This window comes from Canis aureus, chromosome 1 (genome assembly GCF_053574225.1).
Source record: "Canis aureus isolate CA01 chromosome 1, VMU_Caureus_v.1.0, whole genome shotgun sequence".
Classification (NCBI taxonomy): domain Eukaryota; kingdom Metazoa; phylum Chordata; class Mammalia; order Carnivora; family Canidae; genus Canis; species Canis aureus.
The window spans coordinates 18057638-18075606 of record NC_135611.1 but is presented as its reverse complement, the minus strand read 5'-3'; the positions used below and the strand labels follow the sequence as shown (position 1 = coordinate 18075606).

At 43.0% G+C, this 17969-nt stretch overlaps 1 protein-coding gene across 12 annotated transcripts in view; it reads left to right on the top strand.

Annotated features, from left to right (window-relative positions):
* NEDD4L (NEDD4 like E3 ubiquitin protein ligase) overlaps positions 1-17969 on the top strand; it is a 338650-nt gene that overhangs the window by 299979 nt on the left and 20702 nt on the right. For all 12 annotated transcript variants that reach the window (XM_077891827.1, XM_077891799.1, XM_077891773.1 and 9 more), the window contains 5 exons: positions 5963-6028; positions 7799-8028; positions 9598-9719; positions 12197-12267; positions 13817-13912. In XM_077891827.1, the coding sequence (XP_077747953.1) occupies positions 5963-6028; positions 7799-8028; positions 9598-9719; positions 12197-12267; positions 13817-13912 (585 nt within the window). The remainder of the gene's footprint in view (positions 1-5962; positions 6029-7798; positions 8029-9597; positions 9720-12196; positions 12268-13816; positions 13913-17969) is intronic.

Sequence of the window (17969 nt, the reverse complement as noted above, 5' to 3'; positions counted from 1 at the left end):
AAATTATGTTTTGAGTTATTAAAGGTAAGTCTGTTTGAAAACTTAAAAGATAATACCATGCAAACCTCCCCTGATATTTGACATCCCCTAAGTTAATTTGTTGGATTTGTTTATTGGCTTTGTTCAGCTGCTTTGGTACCGTGTAACGCAAAGTGCCCAATCATACCTCAGTTAAAACAGCTGCTTTTTATGTGACTTCAGCACCTGCCTTACCACCATGGCTTCCTTTTGATATATTCACAGTCACGATAAAGCGCTTAGAGTCCTATTTTCTCTTCTGCATCATGAGAAACAAGGTATTCAGGAATCAATGCTGTTTCCAAGTGACAGAGGACTTTTGACATAATTCTGAAGCCTTTTGAAATATCTCTATCACTTACTGATCATCTGCCTTCACTCAAACACCATTAGTTCTTACTATGTTGACAATTGCTTAGCATCATAAGTCCAAGTAGATTTGACCCAAAGAAAGATCTTTTTTTTTTTTTAAATTAAGAAAAGAGCCTTGTTTACTCTTTCATTAGTAGTGGGGGAGTCTTCTTTCGGGAAGAGCATGTATATTTAGGTAGTTAGCAACTTCGTGTAGACAGCTGGCTTTTGTTGTCATTCAGTTCTGAATATTTGGTAATTTCCATGATTGCTTTCTCTCCTTGACTTACAAGTTATTTAGAACGTGCTTTTCATTTCTATTTCTTAACTAATTTTCTAATTTTATTGCATTGTGGTCAGAGAATATTATCTATGGAATATTGATTACCAGATATTTGAAACTTCCTTGGCAGCTCGGCCATTTTTTTTATATAAATGTTCTTTTTGTGTTTACAAAGAGTGTGTATTCTGTCTTTGTTGAGTATAGAGTTCTTTATATGTCCATTATATCAAGTATATGGTGTTCAAATTATCCATTTCCATCACTGCTTTTTTTTTCCTGGCTGTTCTATCTAACCAAGACGGTAGTGTCAGACTCTCCCTTGGCGAGCATGGCTTTATCAATTACTTTCTCTTCCTTAGTATTTGCCTGGTATATCTTTTCCCCCACTTAATTAGCTATGTTTTTTCTCTTTTCTTACCTTCTACTAGATAGATAAAATACCCTTTATTTTCTTTCATTTCCTCTACTTGCTTAGAAGTTGTATTTTCTATTTCTGTTCTTTCAGTGCTTACATTAAAAATTTGTAACCAACGTACTTCATGTCAAAATTGATCGCTCTGTTCTCCTGAGCAAGATGGGACTCAGGGGATCTCTCATACCATCCTTCCTACTCCCTTTCCATCGTTCAGCAACATTATAAAACTTTCCAAATAGCCATTAATATTTTAACTTTTTTCTCAGCAGCCAGTGCTTGTTTACGTCCCTTACATGTAAGCAGATTTCTTCGCCAACCATTGGTTCTTATACCTGCTACCTCTAGGTTTTCCTCTGAATGAAGTAGGATTCCAGATTCTTACAGTGTTGTCTACAGATCAGAATCATCTGGAAATTTGTTAGAAACGCAAATTTGGGGGTCCCAACCCAGGCCTACTGAGAATCAAGCAACTTTGGGGAGTGAGCCCTGCAAAATCTGTTTGAACACACCCTCCCAGGGATGGTGGTGCCCACCTGAGTCTGGGAGTGGAAATCTCTTAGTCTGAGAGAGAGGGTTTATATGACCTCTCCGATAAATGATAGCTCTAGAAGTCTTAACTAACCATTATTTTCCTAATACCTGGGAGATATTCTTTTCTTATCTTCTGGCCTCCAGAACTGTTGAGAAGCTTGCTATTGACCTGATTGTCATTTTTTGGTAGCTAAGTCTTTCTTTTCTCTGGCAGTTTTGAATTTTCTCTGTGACTTTGGCATTGTGTAATTTTACTGTCATGAACCTAAGTGTGCATTTCTTTATATTCTGCTTTGGACCCATTGTAATTCTTCAATCTGGGGACCCTTGTCTTCCCTCCATTCTGGAAAATTCTCCAGCTATTTCTCATATACTGTATCTTTGCCATTCTTCCTGGTTATCTGTACCAGTAATTCCTCTTGGGTGTGTGATTCACCTTCACATTCTGACTTCCTAATGTCTTAGCTTTCCTATTCTCTCTGTCTCCCTGTCTCTCTCTCTCTCTCATTGCTATATTGTGGGCTCAGCTCTTCCAGCTAATTCTTTTTTAAGCTTTTTGTAACCTACCCTTTACCAGTTCATCATGTCTATTATTTCAGTAACTGTGCTTAATTACTCATCATTCCATTGAGTCTTTTTCAATTTGCTTGGTCTTTTCAGTTACTGTTATTCTATCATGTTCTTTTATTTTTTTTTTATTTTTTTAACTCATACTTAGCTCTCAAATCATTCTTAAAATGCTTATTTCATATTCTCTTTTAGATTATTCTGTTATCTCTGGCCATAGGGGCACTAAATCTCCCATATGTTGTGTCTGTAGACTCCCCTCAATAGTAGTTCAGTTTAGTTCAGTTTATAAAAAGTTCAGTTTATAATTTGTGTGTGTGCGCTCATCTTTTTTTTTTTCCTCCCCTATGAGGCATTTATAAGTCCTGACCTGTATTTACCGTTAACTTCTTAGCTTGGGATCATGCAGGCCCAGTTAATATAACTGTGGACTTCATACCCACTTTGGTGTAGGCTTAGAGTATGAATTTATTACAGGTCTGTTTCTTTTTGTTTTTCTCTCGTTTGTGGTCCTGGACAGAAGGTAAGCTTCCTTACAACTTTCCTGGGCTGGTGGGAAGTTTTCTTGTCCCTGTGTCAGATGTAGGTTTTAAGCAGGGAACTCTGTTTCTTACTCCCTAGCTCAGTCATACAGACTGTAGGGCAACTTCTGTGGCCCCATGTGAGGATTAAAACCCCAGCCCAAGCACCAAGTCTAGGTCCAATGCTCCCGTCTTTAATTTTAAGTCTTTCTGCTTATCTGGAACCTAGAGTTTCTCTTTCTCCCAAGTTTTAAAAATATCCTGATTAGGGGAGGGGGGGTTCCCTGTCTGTGGCAGCTCAACACAGCATTACTGTAAGTCTGTGTTACAAGCATCACCAGTGAAAGCGTTGGTAAAGTGCTGTCCGTGCTTGCTGCTCTTATGAATACTATCTCATGTTTGTGTAACGCTTTGTACTTTTTCGAGAACTTTATAAATCAGCTGCTTTGAAACTCAGCAACAGTCCACTCAGGAATAGGGAAGATGCTGTCATTCCCAATTTGTCAGGAGCTCAGAAACCCACCCGTGTTGCCATCCATCCCAGCAAAGGCCAGAAGTAGAACAGGAGCTATAGGTGTGCTGGCCATGCCAGGGTCTCCACATCAGACACGAGCCCCCCTCTGAGGAGCACCAGCATCAGCTGGACCGGAGCGATGTGAGAATGTTTAGACCCGACTTAGGCGATCAGTCAGGCTTTCACTTCTGTTCAGAAAAGAAAACATATATAATATAGAGCTAAGGGCTTTTATCAACAAACATGTTAAGTTTTGGAGCAGACTTTATGTTAGAAGTTAAATTGTACACAAGAAAATAATATGCCAAAATTTCAAAAGACAATAAACAAATACCAGACATATACTCCACTCGTGATTCTCTTCAAAGGCTGCACTTGTAGGGAGGTCTTTGTCCTGTTGGCATTAGTTCAGGAGGAGAGTATAAAAACCTATTTATTCTGCTGCTGCTTATTCATAAGAACTATCTCCAGAGAGAAAAGAGAAGTATTGGAGGAGGATAATGATTTTTCAGCTTTCATGCATCATTGCCCAGAAGAAGAAAGATCAGAAATATCTCGGCATTTTATTTCCACCCACATGCAGTCAGCACCTCCCAGGTACAAGTCAAACAGGAGAGTAGAGAACACAAGCTGGGGGCAGCATTTTAAAATATATCCTCCCTCTGTGATTTAAGACTCTTAAACTTGTATTTTAGGCCTGCCTTCAACATTTTCAGGGAGGACACAAAAACAAAAAATAATTGCTGGGAACCACAGGTTTTTGGAAATGGAAGAGCCTTGAAGTTCATCTAGTCCATTTCTTCCTTGACTGTGAAGAAATTCTGTAGTCAGGAGGTTATGTCGCGGGGCTAGTTGGCACCGGAGTCTGCCTTAGAAGTCCGGTCTGCTAAAGCCAGCTTGAGATAATGAAAGGGCATTTTTTTCAACTTACTTTCCCTCTGACACAGTTAAGCGTAGCTAAAAGCATCAGCTGAACACTTTCCTTCTGAGACTTTATACACACTGCTCCTGTCGTGGTGTCTTCCTTCCTGCCCTCTGGGTTCTGCTCAGACCACTCCTATAAAGGAGCCTACCGGCAACTCTGTTTTCCCTCAGTACATTTACCACTATTCATTTATTTATTTCTTACTGCCTGTTACACACAATAGCTTGCAAGCTCCTGGAGGGAACAGGAAAAGAAATCTTTGGTGGGTGTACCATTATTTCCCTAGCACCTAAAATGCTGGCACAGAATAGGAGCTCAGGAAGTATCTGTTGAATGAATCAGCAGAGGAACCACCAAAGAATCCATAAAACTGTACAGGAAATCTTAGTTTATGATGGGATATAGTATTAGAGCAAAAAACATCATAATGTCCTCATTGGCTTATGTCAGAACAATGTATCCTTGCCCTTACTTTGGTGGTCTCCTGAATATTGGCAAAATTTCTACCTTTTCTAGAATCAGGATTCATAATTGACTTCATCAGACTGAACACGGCCCAAAATAAATATGATAGATGGTCAAATCTAGTGTTCAATGGCAAATCCAATGAAGAATAGCTTAAAAGCTGAGATCCTAGGTACCATAAGTTGTCTTAAGAATCTCCTTAGGATATATAAACACGTTGTCTTTATTGCTCTTGAATTACAAAGCAAAACACTGACATGATTATTGTTTTCTATAAGAGTGGTTATTTTTGTTTTGGCTTATTGTTTGTGTGATTGTGTCTTAAAATAGTATGAAGGAGGGAAGCTTTTGTTTGTCACTTCTCCTCTTTCTGAAAAAGTATAAGGTGTTAGGCTTGGAGTCTGGAGACACTTTAAGGATCAGTATATTTTATTAACTTAGCCCAAAATGATATCAGCAGAACTATTCTTGCCCAAATTCATACTATTTGTGGAAAAGCAACAAGTTTTCTGAGTACGAGGCTGTCACAGTTCTGTCCATGTGTATGCAAAAGCCAATCTTATCCGCTTTCTAAAAAAAATAATAAGCCTTTTCAGTAGCCTGAAGTCAGGCCTCTGGCTCTCAGATATTGTAAGTACTTTACACCATAGCAAGTAAATAGTATAAATGACGACATTAAAATGTTATTACTTTACCAGAAGAGATTCCAGAACTTTTAAGTAATGATCGCCAACTCAGTTACTGAACCCATGCCTTTGGTACCATCACTCTGCTTCGTAGATACGCCACTCCAGATATACAGAAATCCCTGCCCAAGACCTACTAGTAAGAGGCAAACCTTCCATTCCTAAATCGAAGACCTTTCCAAAATGCTGTCTCCCTGATTTTATATTCCTTGCTATGAATATTCGTTCACTGGCCTTTCTTGTCATTTTATTTCCTCCCCATGGTTTCTAAAAGCACAGTTATTCTTTTCAAAATGACCACATAGGTGATTTTGGATTTTATCTTAAAGAATCCTAGCCAATGACTTTTATCTAAATCCCCCCCCCCCAAAAAAAGGTTACACCCCAACTCCCATTTAGACAAAAGTCACGTGGACAGTGTATTTGGTTTATGTTGCATATCTCTAAAAAGGATGTCAATCCAGTTATTTTAAGGGGTAAAAGCCCCCCCACTCAGTGCTGATTTGCCACAATCACCTCTAGGCCTTTCTGTCTACACTATAGACATTATATAAATTTCAGTGATAATACGGAGAGTGAGAATTTTAAGGTTTATGATTTGTGAAATTCTGTGAATGTTGGCTCAGTAGACCTAAAATTTCTAGTGTATTGTGTACATTATCAATATGTATAAATTTATCTTCCAGGCTGTTCCTTACTCCAGAGAATTTAAGCAGAAATATGACTACTTTAGGAAGAAATTAAAGAAACCTGTGAGTAACATATCTTCCAGAAATGCTGTTCTAGTCATTTGTAAGTTACCAAAGTTACTTCAGTGAGAACGACTCGTGTGTTACCTTTATGTGTATACTAAAAATATTACCTTCCTTTTTCCATTGCACTTTGATCCACCTGGATCTTCAATCTGAATTTTCTTTTTTAAGAGACATGGTAAGTGAAGACTAACCTAGTATTACATATCAAATCAACCTGAGCGGTCATTTCTTATGTAATACATGAAAAGATAGAAATGATTTTAATGGGATATAAACCAATTCAGGACCTAGTCAGAAAATCTGGAGAAGCCTGTGCACTTGCCTATGGTCATCATCATAAAACCTAGACCCCACTTAGAAAAATGTTCCCGTCCTTCCCTTCCAATTCAGAAGTATAATTTTAATCCTGTTGCTAACATAAATACAATTTGTAATACTAAATTACAATATTTGGCATATTAAGAGCAAGTGTAAATTTTCAGATTAAAATTCTCAGTGGGAAACCCTGTAAGATTTTTACAAGACCGAGAAACCCTATGAGGTTTTTTACAGGCAGCATTTAAATCACAATATTACATTTTCTACTGACACATCCTCTCTGGGTCTTCAGCACTGCATCTTCTGTTGTACTGCCTGACTTTACCTCTCTGGTCCAGGTTTTACCAGTTTTCCCCTCAATTTGAGCATCCGTGGTTTCTACACCAGCCACGGTTCCTTGGCTTCCTCCCCTCGGGAAGAGGAGAATATTGGCCATGGCTCCCCTCACCCCAGTCTGCCCAGCCTCCATCCCCTCAGCCAGTCCCTCTTTTCTGGGCCTCTTTGATGGGGATGCCCAGATGCACAAGACATGGTCTCTGCATCGGGAGCTCTCACTTTGGGGTTCTCTTCTCCCAGCGTTCTGATTCAAGTAGCTGTTGGATAACTGCCCTTGAAGTGACTTCGACACACACACATGTAAAATTCCTCCGTATTAACTTTGTGAGGAACCTACATTTCCCCCAGTAGCAGGGGATGACTTAGTGGGTAGTAGCCCATCTCTCCCCAGCACCTCCGCTGTGGTGTCACCTGCCAGGAGGCTCACTCTGCAGATCCACTGTCAGGGCGAGGCTCACCCTGGTCCTCTTCTGTCCAGGCAGTGGTTGTGCCCAACTCCAGTCAAGTACTTACTGACGTTCATGTTCATGAACTGTGACCTTTGCAATCCTTTCCCACAACTTGGCCTGATAACCGAGGTCCCGCTTCTGATGGCAACAAAATTAGCTTGTAGGCATCGGGGCTCCCATCTCCCAGCTGGAGTCCCTGCCAGAGTTGGACGTGTGCTCATCTTGGCCAGGTGGGGGTTGTTTTATGGGTTTCTGTGACCTGGACTAACATCCCTTCCTTTGACAGAAGCGATGTGGAGAGTTGACCATATTTCAGTGTCCCATAGGTGGATAAGTGCCCCACATGGTTTATAAAACGGGGAGAGGATGACGGTCTTCTCCTCAAACACACTTTCTTGTGCATCATGTGTTCCCGGCTGAATCTGCCAGCTGCTGGCACATACTCTGTGTATCTTATCCTGACATAGTGGGGCTTGCTGTCTGTGTGAAGAAAATCCCTGAAGGAGGGAATCTCAGCTGGAACCCTTCATCACTTGTTTATTTGAAGACTGCCGTCATTTCTGCTCTTTGTTGTTGGATTTTTTTTTTTCTGTTCTTTTTTCTGTTCGAGAGTAAGGCGTGTGTTTACTGTGTGATTACAGGCTTGTTTTCTTCTTTCGTGTAGGCTGATATTCCAAATAGGTTTGAAATGAAACTTCACAGAAATAACATCTTTGAAGAGTCCTATCGGAGAATCATGTCTGTGAAAAGACCGGATGTCCTGAAAGCTAGACTGTGGATCGAATTTGAATCAGAGAAAGGTCTTGACTATGGGGGTGTGGCCAGAGAGTGGTTCTTCCTCCTGTCCAAAGAGATGTTCAACCCCTACTACGGGCTTTTTGAGTACTCTGCAACGTGAGTATGCGGAGGGCTCTCTGAATGTGGCCCCCACACCCCCACCCCCGCACTGAAACAGTTTTACTCATAACGAATTTAAATTTAACAGGAGAGTGAGTGGCTCAGTCATTTAAGATGAATTAACAGTGCCGATTTCAGCCCCCCCCCCCAACCCTCATAGATCTAGAACAGGTTCCGACTCTCCATGGTGAAGTAATGTACTCTGTGAACACCTAAAAATAATTTTTCCCTCGTCATCCGGGTTCACGTCATTGAAATTGAAAATGTGCTGGGTACTTATGGTAGGGAACAAGAGGCAATTTTCATTTGTAATGTTATGCTAATTAGAGAGGATTTGTCAGTGTCAGAATTCAGAAACTCATCAGGTTACAGATAAGAATAGTTTCTGAAGTTCTACTACTCAGAGGCAAATGATGCGAACCTTGAGGACCCATTCTTCGTGTCCTGGTCCTGTAAGGAAAGGAACAGATTCTCCCTTGCATTAGGATTTCATGATTGCCAAACATGGAAACTGAGGCCGGTTTAGTTGCCTTCTCAGGAATCAACACCTGCGACTTACAAGGCCACACATTCCTTCCAGGATGTAGAGTCTCCAAAGGCTTAGACTAGACCTGAGGCCCCAGTAGAATAGTTGACCTTGCTGAAAGGCAGCCTGTGCTCTAAGGGGACATGGCTTCTCCCACATTATCTACCTGGTGCTACTCTCCTGGAAGCTATTTTGGAAGCCAATCTTAGCATCCTCCTTGGTTGATCTAGCCAAGAATTTCCCATTTTGTTTACTGTTGTTCTCCAGTCCCTTGAGAAAGCCTGCTATGTGAAATTGGTAAAACCTTTGAAGTGGAGGGCAGGGTAGGAAGGTGAGACCCTAACCTCTCACCCACATTCCCAGAGAGAGAGAGAGAGAGACACCACCACCACCACCTCCATGCCAGGGGAATCTATGAAGCCCCATTTGAAACCAACTGATCTCAAGATTTTGAGACCAAAAAATGGTGATTAGATACATGTGAACATTTTGAGGTTTGCAGTGTTGAGACACCAAATGCTGCTACCAGTGCCCTTGTTGAGTGGGGGAGGGGGAGGGCACCTTTCAGGGCAGAGTGTGCTGGTCGGACCAAGGGTTGGGTCCATCAGAAAAACTTGAATCTCCAAACCAAAAGTCTCCCAAAGGAATTAACCCTCATCCTCACAGAGAAAACGCAGTACTCATGTCATTGGGAATCCACACAAGGTTCCTCTGTGTTAGACGGCGTTTCTCATCCTCCCAAGATATTCGCCTAAACCATATGAAACTGACATTTCTGTAGAGCAAAAAGTACTCAAATATGAACAGTTTCTTGAAGTGTAACGTAAGAAATGTAACTGTTCTGTTAGACCTCAATGGGTCACAAAGGGACTAACTAGACAGTGAGTCATGTCCTCTAGCTTATGCCTCGTCCCATTGGGTACAGAATGTTCGCAGGTGCACTGTGCAAGTCTAATGACAGGTGGCAAAGGAGAATTCACATTCTTGCATTTCTTATTTAAAAGTATGATTGTGCTTTTCCCTTCTATCCCTCCCCAAAGGGACAACTACACACTTCAGATCAATCCCAATTCAGGCCTCTGTAATGAAGACCATTTGTCCTATTTCACTTTTATTGGAAGAGTTGCTGGTCTGGCAGTATTTCATGGGAAACTTCTAGATGGTAAGTTACTGACATGTCACAAAGGAACCAAAATGGGACATTGCTGTTTGTGGTTCCTTATTAGGCTTCATATCTTTCACATCACAATTTTAAGCAAAAGTTTCACTGATTTCTCTAGAATTCGATAAATTAGTTTTATGGTTTGCCTATAAAAGGTGCTTTTCCCTGGTGTCATCCTAATTTGAGCACTGAAGACATAGTGTCTACAGTTTCAAAAAAAATTTTTTTAACTGACAGTGTGAAGCACAGAACATTCTGTATTTGCACATTTTCTGCTATCCAGAGTAACTTTTTTTTTTTTTTTAGCAAGAGGTAGATTTGGTGACAGATGGAAAAGCTAATTGAAAAGTTAATGAAAATGATCTCATCCACCCAATATCCTGCTATTGTTCTCTTTGTCCTCAGATTATTATTTTTTAATGTGAAGGGATTGTAAATAATTTCAAAGCAATGCTAGAAGTTAGTGAAGACCTTGACCCTGAGATCACTGCTTAAACAGATGGCACAAAAGAATCTCATTATTATTTAGAGCATATAAGTCAGGGAAGGAACTTCAAGGTAACCTCGGAGTTAGAAGTCAGACTTCTTCCCTGGCTGGATCCGTAGGCTGATTAATAGTAGACACCTCTTCTGGATTCCATTACTTCAGGAGTACTGACTGGAAGGGGGGATTACAGAAATCCATCAGTGAGGAAGTGGAGTCAGAAATATTTTTGAAGGAGGAACCTGGGTGGCTCAGTTGGTTAAACATCAGACTCTTGCTTTTGGCTCAGGTCATGATCTCAGGGTCATGAAATCGAGCCCCACAAAGGGCTCTGTGCTCAGTGAGGAGTCTGCTTTTCCTTCTCACTCTGCTTGTCCCCCTGTGAGTGTGCACATTCACTCTCTAATAAATAAATAAAATCTTTTTAAAAATCTATTTTGGGCGGGGCCTGGATGGCTCAGTGGTTGAGCATCTACCTTTGGCTCAGGTCGTGATCCCAGGGTCCTGGGATCAAGTCCCACATCGGGCTCCCCTCGAGGAGCCTGCTTCTCCCTCTGCCTGTGTCTCTGCCTCTCTCTGTGTCTCTCATGAATAAATAAAATCTATAAAAAAAATTTAAAAATTAAAATATCTATTTTTGAAGAATGTGGGCATAACACAGTTGAAGATAGAGAGCAGAGAGTAATATTTGAGGTCAAAATTATAATTACCATAGAAAATGAGGTTTTCTGAGTAATTATGTTAATTGTTTGTGGAACTTTAGCTATTCCAGTGAATAATTGATGGCCCCTCTGTACTTCTCCCTTTAATATATCTTCACTGGTAATTGCTAGCTGATTTTGATCCACTTATTTCATGTTTTATTTTTGGTGGGGAAAGTAAACATTTTTTTTCCTGATTAGAAAGAAACTGCACTCATTATTTATGTATTTTATACACACACACACACACACACACACACACACACAGTGGTGTGTGTGTGTATATAAACATTATTTTAATTCTGCGACTTGGGAGTTACACCATAGATTATTTTAGCTTGTGTAGATCCATTTCAGCCTTCTTAAAGGTCTGTTTATTTACCTTCTGCCAAGTGAGAAGACATTCTTAGTTGCTGCAGAGAAATCTAGAAAGAAGATAAGATCTTGGCCTCAGTGAACTTCAGTTCTGTGGGAGGGGATGGGCGAATGGGTGAGGAGCAGAAGAATGGGGGCCTGTAGGAAGAGGGAGCGTGGGAGGAGAAGGCAGCCTGGCAGGAGGGTCTGGGGAGTGGACCTGTGCCACACCTCGAGGGTGGGGTAGGAGTAGGCATTTAGGAGCTGGGGTCACTAGAGAGCCAAGGCTTTTGTGAGAGGAGGAGTGGAGAGAGGCAGGAACACAGCAGGGAGGAGAAGACTGCCACAGAGGGGAGAGCAGTGTGCCTGGGAATTCTGGAGTCGAGAACCAGAGGGCCCACAGGTGTGTAAGGCCAGAAGGGGAGCCCCACCTCCCCACCCCCCGCAGATCCTGTGCACTCCCCCTCCCCCGGAAGACAGCACAGCCTTCTGGGTGGTCACCCTTGTTCCCCTCTTGCCCCCTTCCTGATTGTCTCCCCATTACTGCCCAAGCAGTGATCCCCAAGTACAGGTGAATTTTCACCTGGCTTTTCCAGGACACCCGATCCCCAGGCGGCAGCCTGACTCTCCAGCACCCCCTGTGGGCTGTGCGCTCCCCAGACCCCTCGCGGCCTGTCCTCGCCAGGGCTCCTTACCCTCTACTTCTCCTTTGTTCTCCCGCTCATGTGGCTTGTTTGAGCTGCAGACACCTGCTTGGCCTTCAAGAAGCTCTTTTTCCCTCCGTGCTGTACTCTCTCCCTTTCCTGAGCCCTGCCTTCCCCTAGGCCAGGCCTGGCCTCTCATCCAACCTGCGGGCAGCTTAGTTTTTTATTTCATGCTCTGATGCACAGCAGTATCAAAGCTTTGAAACTAACCCCTGGTTTTCCACCATATCTTAGGTTTCTTCATTAGACCGTTTTACAAAATGATGTTGGGAAAGCAGATAACTCTGAATGACATGGAATCTGTGGTAAGTGAATATAGATCGCTCCCATGGGCGTCACGGGCCACCTTCAAGAGAGGTAGCTGAGACCACGCTGTAGTCGCAGTGATTTTTGTGGATGTCGTCATTCGCTATGAACAGGGAACATTGATTTGTCCAAGGAGTTAATTGCTCTCCCTGGCTTTTATAATAAGTAAATCGTTGTTCACATTTCCTAGATTCGGTGGTGCTTGAGGTGGGCAGACACAGATCTCGGCCACCTAACTTAACCCAGAACTGGTTTAACCAAATTAAATCCGAGGGTCATGTGGGGATCTCACTGCAGCTCCTGCTCTCCATCGAAAACTAATAATACGATTGTTTAGAGATCCATCTGGTCTCCCTCTGTTTTTTGATCTCAAAAAATGGCAGGAGCACAGGCCAGAAAACAGACAAAGGGAAGAGCATTTACCATCACCCCAGATGTGGAAGTGACCAGTATGGTCCAGGGGACGGGATGAACTCAGTTAGAAAATGATGCCAGGAGACACACTCTGCAAAGTGATTCGGGCTTTCACATTGCATTCAACTTACTCATTTTATCCAGGTTCACCATTTTAGGGTTGAAAGGATTTTCTATACAAACGAAAATGAACTCTTCTCATAACGTATCTTTTGCTTCTGTTTTTCTTTTACTTTACCCATAGCCCCACACCATGGAGCTCCAGTCGAGCATGTGGGTGTTTGCCTGAGTGCCTGCGCACTCACAGGGCCATCAGGAAGCTCTTTGTCCCTTTGGGATATTTGCAGCTCTGCTTTCATATCCTGTCTCCTGATCAGAAAGCACCTGCATTGCCTTGGCCCTGGTGTAGTGTTGATGGTGTCTCTTATATAGTTGGGCGTATGAGCCATGTTCTCATTGTCTACCAGCATCAGTCGGGTTCCTGCTCATCATCTCTGCTAGGAACATAGACATTTCTTTTAAAGTCTAAATCTTATACCCACCTGTTGATGGTCGGTGCACACATTCTCTCTTGCCTTCCCAGAGCCTGTCCGGCCCATCCCCAGTGGTGGAGCCTCCGGGCCTGCCCCAAGAGAGACGAGCCCAGGGCCTTGTGGCTTGTGTTCTGGCTTTGACACCAGAGCAACCTTCCTGTTTGCTTATGGGACTTGCAGAGAGCAACCAAAGCACAGGAAAGGGGTATAAAATCATTGGTATTTAAAGTAGAACATTCTCTGTCTTTCCTGTTTTCCTCTGATGTTTTCACCCTTAAAAGATAGGAAGTATATTGATCTCTCCATGTTCAACTTGATAAGTTATTTCTGCCAAGCCAGGGCAGATTGCTTCCTCTACGCTTTACAGAAGGCAGGATTCAAGTCCAATCCCCTGTTAGTACCAAAACACTTTTTTGGTTTGGTTTGTGTTTTAAATTGAAGGAGAAGAGTAGGTTTGGAGCAGAGCAGGAAACCTATTAGTGACGAAGTAATTCTTGAGCATTCTGAAGGGAATTACGTTAGAAGGACTTAATTATTTGAAGAAGTCAAATGAGTTTGTATGTGGGGAGTTTGTATTTAATTTCTGTGTCATTTCTTTTAGGATAGTGAATATTACAACTCTTTGAAGTGGATCTTGGAAAATGATCCTACTGAACTGGACCTCATGTTCTGTATCGATGAAGAAAACTTTGGGCAGGTACGTGCAGGCCTCCCCAGGATTCCCTCCTTGACATTTAGTCTTTGCTTCTTCGCAGAAGGGCTGTAACAGGACTCTGCTGGAAATTAAAACCGCCTCTGAGAGCTTCACATGTTAATTAGTATCTCATTGTATCAGCACCTCCTTATCCTGCCAAGAAGCTAAGTTCTGAACACAACCCCCAAAGTTAGAGATCCTCAGTCCTCTAGGGCCTGAAGCCCATCTCCTTCATACCTAAAGCAAATCAGAATGTGAACATTTGGACCTTGGTTTTAGAATTTAAGTACTTCAAAAAATAGCGTGTTTACTTAGCGGTATAAGTACATGGGCTGGTTAGGTGATGTTGGGGGTGCCTTTAATGGTTCTGTGGTCACGGTGAAAACTGTCTTGTGGGGGGCTCAGCAGGCTTGGATTTTTCTAGCATTCCCTTCTGGCTCTGTGCCCACACTGTCATTAGGCTGAATTCACCATAAAGGTCAGTCTCAAAGATAAAATTGCCTGCTTGGAATTCTCATCACCATCCTAAAGTTCCTTAGAGTACGTTTGTCTTAAACCCAAAACTTTTAATTCATTTGTCCCTAATGATAACAGGGCTTTTCAGGCGGTCTGCTCATGGTGTTACCCAACCCTGCTACCTGCCCTTTCACAAAGCCCAAAGACAGTTCCCATCTCCCAGAGCAAATCTGCATGACCTTGAAATTAATGAGATCGTGGAGCCTGTCTGAAGGGTTGCCATATGGAAAATGAAACTGATCTTCCTTCTTGCTTCAGAGGTTATTAAAAGTGTTCTCCGCTATCAAAAAATACCTGTCGCTTTACATTGCAGTACTCAGTTGTATGGGTGAAGCTAGGAAATCCGGTGCCTGCCCTCTTGGGTTCACTGTCTTAGAAAACAAACACAGACGTGCAGTTTGTCTACTTAAAAATTCTTTGTTGACCCTCCTGTGACCTTCAGTCTGAAACCTTTTTTTTAAGCCTAGCTTATGACCTAGCACTGCCTACCTTTAGCCTTGTCTTTTGACCACTCCATCTGCTCACCACAACAAGCATAGCGTCGTCCTATAACTTGTCCGCAGGGCCAGGTCCCTGTCTGGGGTCACCCTCTGCATTCCTGCTCCTTGTCATCTCCCCTCCCGTAACTCTCTCAGGCTGTCCCTTAATCATCTCCCACCTGCTATGTCCTGTGAGCCAACGTGGGTATTGCCTGCACTCAGCTGCTGCTGAGACCTACTGAAAGCTTATTGAGCAAATGAATGAATGGCACTAATCTAGGGGTTTTTTTTCTTCACCCTGTTAATAATGTTGTAACAGAAGCTCCAAGTGTGAGAAAACAAAATAGTTGCTGTGACTTCGTTTTTTAAGCTGGACCTATGTAAGGGTCTTAACTGCCAATTTTCAAAGGGTAACACATGGATAGTTCTCCTGGAACTGTGTCTTCCTTTCATTTTTAACACATGGAGAAAGGAGTAGAAATAAAGAACCAAGGAAGACTTAATATTGATCTTGTGTGTCGACTGCAAAAAAAAAAAAAAAAAAAAAACCTTATATCCACTTATAGAAAACCATATGACTAACAGCACAGTTCAGAAGACGTTAGCAATGCCAGTGCTGGAAGCAAATGAACTAGGAAAGCTTCCTTAGTCACAGTTAGATGGAACTGTTTCTGCCTAATAAATGACAACCAAACACAAGATGTTTGGATTTTTAAGTAGACCTCTAATAAAGATTTTGATGATCATTATAGTTCATATCAATTATTCATTAAAAAGAGTTCTCAGACCTCCTCATTTAGTGCTGTAGGCTCCTCTGCCTTTTGGATTGAATCAGGTAGAGTAATGTAGTAATCAAAACAGGCTCACAGGGGGAGTAAGAGAACAATTAGGTGCCCTGTTTGTTAAATTACTGCCTCCCCTTTTTAGAGAGCTAAGCTGATTAACAGGGAGCTAGTGTTATCTCTCTTGCATCCTGGGAAGAACTTTAGAGTAAATTAAGCAGCCACTTTCTGATCACATCTCCCATTTCCAGTCTGTCCCCAAGCCCTGTTCATTTTAACTCCTGGATACTTCTCAAATCCATCTGTTCTCCCTTCCCATTCTTCCAACACCCAAGTCTAAGCTACAGTCTTGTCTCATGGACTCCTAGCTGGGCTTTTATAGCCACCTTGGCCTCCTGTAATGGCAGAGTGGCCCAGCCTTTCAGGATGTAAGAATTGGCCTATTGTTCCTCTGCCAGAAACTTTGAAGGATAAAGATCCAGATCATTGATTGGCCCCATGAGGTCCCACATGGTCAGACCCCATCTGCCCTGTCTCCAGATGCATTTTGCATCACAGAGCTGCCCCTCTTGCTCTCTGGGTGTGGTCTCACTGAACTTCTTGAACACTCCAAGTTCCTTCTGGCCTCAGGACCTTTGCTCATGCCATCCTATCTTTTGGGAACATACTGCCTCCCACCTGTGGTTAGACATCCCTTCCTCAAGGAGCTGGACCCTGACCCCAGGCCATAATACTTCAGAGTATGTCCATGTCTCCCTGTGGCATATAGCATGGATAACTGTGCATTTATTTGTATGACTAGGTGTTGGGCATTAAGTGCAGCCTGTTGGTGTCATCACTGGGTGTGCATCTCGCCACTATGCACGCAGATGCACAGAGCCTGGTACTGGGAAGACACTCTCAACAGAGCAGTTGAGCCAGCGTGGGCATCCACTGATGTGCAAGCCTCTCCCCTCTTCCAGCCCTCTGCAAAACTGTTGACTGTGCATTGCCATTGACTTTAACCCAAGAGGAAGCTCAGGCCTCCCTCTGGCCAGAACGTTGTCATTTCTTCAATGGCATGGAGTTGCCACACATGGAGTGCACATGCAGCTGCCCTTCCTTGGTGCTATTAGCAGTGTTTTTTCAATTCTCAAAACATCAGACCATCAAGTTGGGTGGTGGCTGTCATTTCACAGAAAGAAACTCCAGCTGTGGTCATGATCATGCAGTGTTTTCTTTCTGGTTGATGAGAATTTGGAGCTGCTGGTTTCTGGGGCCTCACTGTGAGTTGAGTGTCTCAGATGAATAGATTTCAATATTTGAACAGTCATCCTATGCTAAGCAGAAAGCATAAACCAGGCACTTGTGCACACATATGCACCCATACCCTGCAGGAGGAGGCACTTTCAGAGCTGTAATCAGTAGAAAGTCTTTATTGTCGGTTCAGATCAGCATCTGATCAGATTGCCTTGAAGACCAGAGAAGTGAGAACTCTTACAAACCTGTGCAATAGAGGGGTAAACAATGGGCTGCAGCCTGCAGGAAAATTCTTTAGGACCTTGCATATATTAGGTTAAGGCATGCATTCTCTGCTGGGGTGTTCACCCCCGAGGGGGTAAAAACTAGTTCTTGGAGAACAGAAAGGTCTCAGCTATTACAGTGGTTTGTGGTGTTCCTAGAAGGCCACAGTATGTACTCAAGTGTCCGGTGGATCTGTTTATTAAGATTTACTGGGAAGAAAAGGGCAGGGAGAGAGGAGGGGGCCTAAAAGAGCTCTTAAGGGGTGAAAATTTAAAAAAAAAATGCTAAGAAACTGCATTGGGGAAGGGAATGATGAAAGGCAGAAACTGGATGTAGGAAGGAAGGTGAGCAACCGGGCAAGGTTGTGGCTGCAGCTGGAAAGAACCAGACCAGGAGCCGACTGTGGAGGGGGCTCCGGGAATGTCAGAGGCTCTGGCTCCTCAAAGACCAGGTCAAGGAGCTAGAGAGATGACACCTGGAGGAGACTGCAGGAGAAGGGCAGGTTGGCTCAGCTGCCTCAGTACCATGGCTCACGTTCATGTCTGCTTGGAGAGGCTGGCGAGGATGAGGGAGGCCTAGCGCCTGACGCTCATCCCACAGGGATCGTGGGGCACGTGTCCTCTCAGCAGGTGGGTGCTGGCCCACAGCAAACAGCATCCAAGGTTGGGGCAGCAGGCAGCTGGACCTTGCTCTGTCCATGTCCAACTTACTTGATAGGATCCACACGATTCCTCGGCAAACTGCTCGGACACTGGACATAAGGCATCTCTGCAAGATCTG